At 40.8% G+C, this 5769-nt stretch overlaps 1 protein-coding gene across 1 annotated transcript; it reads left to right on the plus strand.

Moving 5' to 3' along the window:
• Positions 1-271: 271 nt before the first annotated feature.
• Positions 272-5317, plus strand: CUNH3orf38 (chromosome unknown C3orf38 homolog). The gene is made up of 3 exons (XM_050148730.1): positions 272-528; positions 2099-2337; positions 4195-5317. Exons 1-3 carry the CDS (start codon positions 402-404, stop codon positions 4873-4875), a joined length of 1047 nt encoding a protein of 348 aa, XP_050004687.1. The 5' UTR covers positions 272-401; the 3' UTR covers positions 4876-5317.
• The last annotated feature ends 452 nt before the right edge of the window (positions 5318-5769 follow it).

The raw sequence follows: 5769 nt of genomic DNA on the forward strand, positions 1-5769 counted from the left end.
TTGCGCTCTCCGCCCCACGCCGCCGCCCGCGCATGAGCTGCACTTTAAGTAACGCTTCCGGAGGAGTCGGTGCTGGTAACTTTAAAGGTTCGTTTCTAACCAACCCTCGAGTGGAAGGTGACTGGTCACGAGGCCTCTTTTAAGCGCGATCGGTGCAACGCTACTCCCAGACAGCCCGGAACCATAAGTCGGGATGCCTAGCGTTTCCTCGCGGACTTTCTGAGAAAGCACTTCCGCTCCCCCCACCCGACGGGGCGGGGACTGGAATATCCGACGACACGGTTCCGGCGAGAGCGACTGGAAAGGCACTTCCGGTGTCTGTTGCCAAGGCGCCGGCCGGCCCACAGGCCGAGAGGGCGACATTAGTGGCGTCGCCCTCTGCCCCCTTCCCCGGGGGCGAGATGTCGGGGCTCAGCCACCTGGAGACGGAGGGCTGCCGAAACCTGCTCGGCCTGCTGGACAATGACGAGATCATGGCCCTGTGCGACACCGTCACCAACCGCCTGGTGCAGCCTGTGGACCGCCAAGGTAGGCGCGCCGGCGGGCGGCAGCCTCCGGCGGAGGGGACGGGCGGGCCGGAGATGCTGCTGGGCCGCCCGGGCCCGAACTCGCGGGGACGCCGCTCCGGCCGCAGCTGTGCGCCGCTCTGCAGCTTCCGGAGCCGGCGGAGTCCGGTCCCGGGGCCGACCGGGTACAGTTTTCAGGAGTTCCAGAAAGCCCCAGAGTGGGATTTAGTTTTAAGTTTCTATCATCTGGGGAATGAGCGCTTGCTGCTCTGGCTGTTTTCTTTCCACCGAAAAGGGAGAACATAAACACCTCTTGTGGGTCTCTTAGGGACATAACCTGTTGCAGCCAACAAAAGGCCGGTGGCTTTAATCCATATATGTCATGGAATGCTCAATCTCTTCGTCCTACAGTTAAAGTTGAGCAGTGGCAAAATCACAAGTTGTTTTTTTTTTTAAATTTTAATTAAAAAAAGTTGTATGTAATACTCAAAAGATATATATGTACGTTGAATTTATAAAACATTAAAATATATCCTTAGTAAATACAGACTGTTTATGTATGTTGCTGTAAAGAAAGGGATAACAATAACCCCTCCTCAAAAAAAATTTAAAAAAAGAATAAACAGAAACACTCGAATGTAGTGAGTGGTACCCTGAGCTGGGTAGAAAAAGAGGATAGCATTAGGGAAGTTTGAACTTGGGGCTTCAAAGATGTTGTGTGTTCCGTGGAATAAGGTCTTTGGAAGGTATATGTGCATTTTTTAAAATTGATTTTTGCAGTTTTGCACCTGTCGTGTGTCTGAAAGATAGATTTTAGCCTGTGTTTTCAGCACAACTTTTTTTAAAAATTTTTTTCTTTTTTTTTTCAGCACAACTTTTTTTTTTTTTTTTTTTTTTTTTTGGTTTTTCGAGACAGGGTTTCTCTGTGGCTTTGGAGCCTGTCCTGGAACTAGCTCTGTAGACCAGGCTGGTCTCGAACTCACAGAGATCCCCCTGCCTCTGCCTCCCGAGTGCTGGGATTAAAGGCGTGCGCCACCATCGCCCGGCTCAGCACAACTTTTTAAATTTAAAAACAACTTCCAGATTCTGCCACTTAACCAACTTTGATTATCTGTAGAATCAGGAGTTTGACAATATTCCTTGATATCTCAAATATTGTCATTTTAATCACTTTTTCAAGGTTCATAGACTTTAGGTGTTTGGGGTCAAATATTTTTATTAAAACAACTCATTTTTTTTAAATTTTGGTTGGGGGGGGCAGGATTTCATTATATAGCCCGGACTGTCCTGGACTTGTCTTTGTAGACCAGCCTAGCTTGGAACTCTAAGAACTGCCTGCCTCTGTCTCCCTAGTGCTGGGACTAATTTGCCACCATTACCACCACCAGTAAGATAAAGTAGGTTGAAAGTGTGAACGATTTGAAAAGCAAACAAATGGATAAGCCACGTCTCCCTTTTCAAAGCCATAGCTGTCTTATGCAATAGCAAGTATCACAAGACCTTAAATATATTTTAGTAGAGTTTTTGCTGATGTTGGGCAAATTTACAAATGCCTTGTGATTGTCTGTTAATTACTGTTATTTTTTTTCTAGATGCTATTCATGCAATATTAGTTTATAGCCAAAATGTAGAAGAACTTCTGAGGCGCAAAAAAGTCCACCGAGAAGTCATATTTAGGTATTTGGCAACACAAGGGGTGATTGTACCTCCAACTACTGAAAAACACAATCTTATTCAGTATGCAAAAGGTTACTGGGAAAAACAGTCACCAAAACTGAAGGAGACAGCAGAACCAGTTAAAAAGACAGAGACTATCCAGCTCTTTCAACAGGTACACTAGATTTGTACTTCTGCCCTGAATCCCTGTTCTGTCTGAAACTGTGCAAATAATCATAGAACTGAGGCCAGTGGTTCTTAGTATGTGTTAGCTAGTCTTTACCTCCTTTATGTTCTTTAAGACCTCTGAAGCCACTTAGACGCCAGATCCTTCTCAGATGGGGTGTGCATGGAATCTATTGAATTGGGTGTGGGGGCGTGGGAGTATAGTCCTCTTCCCACAGATGAGAGCTAGTGTTAACATAAGAATCATTTCATTTTAGCTCTACTTCTCATGGTTTTGTACTTTAAAAGAAAGCTAATCGTCAATTTTCTTTGCCATTTTGTAATACTGCCTTTGGTAGTCATATCAAAATTTTATTTAGGAAGCGTCAAAAAATGATTTCCACTTTTCTTCAGTTGATCCTGGCTGCTCTAGTTTGTGTGTACATTAGATATTGATTGCTTAATGTTGATAGATTGAACTCTGGGTAGTTACTATACTTTCATAGTACTACTTAGGAAATGATGTGTTATGGTCTCATTTGCTTAGTATACAGAAAAGAGAAAAAGTGCTCATAGCAGTGTTATCGAGCTTATTGCGAAGACTGGGAAAATGTACTTAAATATCATATTCTTTGTTAAATATATTGAATAGCAGGTACTCCATTAGTATAGAATAAGATATAATATCTTATTCTTGGTGAGTACTATGTTCTGGCATACATAGATGTATGAAGTCGTTTATGTAGCATGTTTTTATAGTAATATTTACTTTTAATTAAAAAAATAATAGTATTAATTCCAGTCATGGAAAATTACCCATTTCAATCACCTTTAGAATTATCTCTTTAAAGAAGGTAGAGGGGAATTTTTTTTTAAAAAAAAAAAAAAAAAAAAACATTGTGACAAACCTCTCCTGATTTAAAAAAAAAAATTGTCATTTTATGTTAGAGCAGATACCAAGAGCTTACTTTTCAATAGTTAGAAAAATGCAAAATGAGTTTTAATAATTATTGCAATGTCTTATTTTCATAATCACCTTTATTGACGTTTAGTTTAGTCAATAAAGGATCCATTTGAAGCAATTTGTTTTAAATTTTGAGAGATGTGTATAGTCAAGGGAAAATTATACACAAACCATTATCATTGACTGTTTATGCTGACATTGATATTTTAAAGGGTTTTGTTCATTTTTGATTTTTTAAAACTTTTTCTAAGACCAAATCATGGGAACTGCATATGACATTCCTATCGTACTGTGTTATAACTGGTTTTGAGGAGACAGGCTAGGAGACTAGGAGGACTGTCACCTGCAGGAGGGAGGTGTTGGACGGAGTAAGACCCTTTCTTAGAGGAAGTGAAAACACAGAAGATCTTGGGTATCTGTGAGGTTTGATTCCCAACATATGAGAGATAAGGAAATGAGAGGGGAAGGGGAGAGGAAAAGAGAGGGAGAGAATGAGAATGAATGAATGAATGAATGAATGAATGAGAGGATGCTGGGACTGGTCTTGGATTTCCATGTTCAAGCCATCCTGAGTAGCTGGCATGGTAGCTGTGTGCCACTGAACCCAGCTGTGGCCTTGTTAAATTTTACTGAGCTAAAATTGAAATTTAACATATTTTCTTCCTTTTTGAAAGAAATTTTTCTGTGTATGATATGGTTCAGTTCCTTTTGCTCTAACTGGTATGTTCTCATTTAGCTAGGAAACGGGTTTGTAGAGACTTGACGGTGAAAGGTAAACCTTCCCTCGCTTGTGCTTGTTTCACCACTTCCTCTGCCCTAACCAGATGCTCGCACTAGTTAGGTTTGTGGAGACTTGGCTGTGAGAGGTAAACTTACACTTCACTTTGTGTTTGTCTTAACCAGCAGGCAAAAGAAGATAAAAAAACTGAAAAGATTGATTTTCGTCGCTTAGGAGAAGAATTCTGTCACTGGTTCTTTGAACTTCTTAATTCTCAGAATCCTTTTATGGGGCCACCTCAGGACGAATGGGGCCCGCAGCACTTCTGGCATGATGTCAAGCTTAGGTTTTATTATAGTACCTCAGAACAAAACGTGATAGACTACCATGGAGCAGAAATCGTGAGCCTTCGTTTACTGTCTTTAGTGAAAGAAGAATTTCTTTTTCTAAGTCCCAACTTCGATTCTCAAGGACTAAAATGTGCTTCTTCTCCTCATGGATTAGTTATGGTTGGAGTTGCAGGGACTGTCCACAGAGGAAATACTTGTTTGGGCATATTTGAGCAAATTTTTGGACTTATCCGTAGCCCTTTTGTGGAAAATACTTGGAAAATCAAATTTATCAACCTGAGAATTATTGGAGGAGGTTCCCTTGCTCCCGGAACATCACTGAAACCAGCTGTTACATTTGAACAGAGTGATCTGGAGGCCTTTTATAATGTAGTCACCTTGTGTAATAGCACTGAAGGAAGACCTAATGTAAAGCAGACATTGGATAGTGGAACTGGAGACCAGGTGTTAGGTAGTGGAGATGAGGTGTTGTTGAACAAAAGGGAACTGAATTTGCCTAACCCTCTGAAGCATTGAGCACTGTGCATCAGCTGGAAGTCGCTGCAGAATCCCTTCCCAGCACAACGCTGATCATCTCTAAGTGATTGCCGACGTGAGGATTGGCGAATTTTAGCTGAAATACCTTTCTGGACTCCAGACTAATGTGGACATTTGCTATTTCTACCCGAGTTACAGCAAATGTTGTGAGAACTTATTACAGTCCATCAAATAAATCCTACTTGAGATGTGGATAACTGTGTGTCTTAGAAACCATAGGTGGTATTTGAATTTATTTAGTGAAAGCTTACACCCTCTGAACCTCCAAGTGGCAGCAATTAGTAGTAGTCATGCTTATTGGATATCTTACAAATGGGTCTTACTAAAGTGCTTCTGAAAAATAAAAACAAACCAAAAAGTAACATTTTAGAGATGCTTAGTATAGTGTTACTAATTATATAAAATATGAATAATATACTTGTGCAAAGAGTCCAATAATTTATCCTGGGAAGAAAAGCTTACACTTCTTTTTGAAGCGTCTCTTTCAAATTATCTGTTCTAGTCCAAGCAAATTATCTCAAAATCTACTTTGCTCAACTATTTTGGGCAGTTGACGTTGTTTTCAACACAGACCTTATTACTACTTAAGCTTCAGCCAACAGTTTTATAGAACATTGACTATGATACCCTAAAGATGGAAACTGCTTTGAACATTTAAAGGTGTGCACCATTCCTAGGAATCAAATTACTTTTCTTCCCTACTGATTGTAGCAGAGGTGATTCTCCTCAAAATAGAAACAGAGCCCCTTTAGAACTTACATGGCTGTGTAAATATGCATACATGTAGCCTAAAAAAGGTTTTCACCTCTGTGTTACTAGATTTGAGATCCAAAGTTGATTTGTCAGGTTAGAGTTTAAATTTCTCATCACCTG

The sequence above is a fragment of the Alexandromys fortis genome, unplaced genomic scaffold, assembly GCF_014885135.2.
Source record: "Alexandromys fortis isolate MF-2015 unplaced genomic scaffold, M_Fortis_MF-2015_v1.1 scaffold_4, whole genome shotgun sequence".
Lineage (NCBI taxonomy): Eukaryota > Metazoa > Chordata > Mammalia > Rodentia > Cricetidae > Alexandromys > Alexandromys fortis.

Coding starts and splice junctions, on each gene's coding strand:
- CUNH3orf38 (XM_050148730.1), top strand. CDS start 402: ATGTCGGGGCTCAGCCACCTGGAGACGGAGGGCTGCCGAAACCTGCTC. Junction 529..2,098: donor GCAGCCTGTGGACCGCCAAG/GTAGGCGCGCCG, acceptor TTTTTTTTCTAG/ATGCTATTCATGCAATATTA. Junction 2,338..4,194: donor CTATCCAGCTCTTTCAACAG/GTACACTAGATT, acceptor TGTCTTAACCAG/CAGGCAAAAGAAGATAAAAA.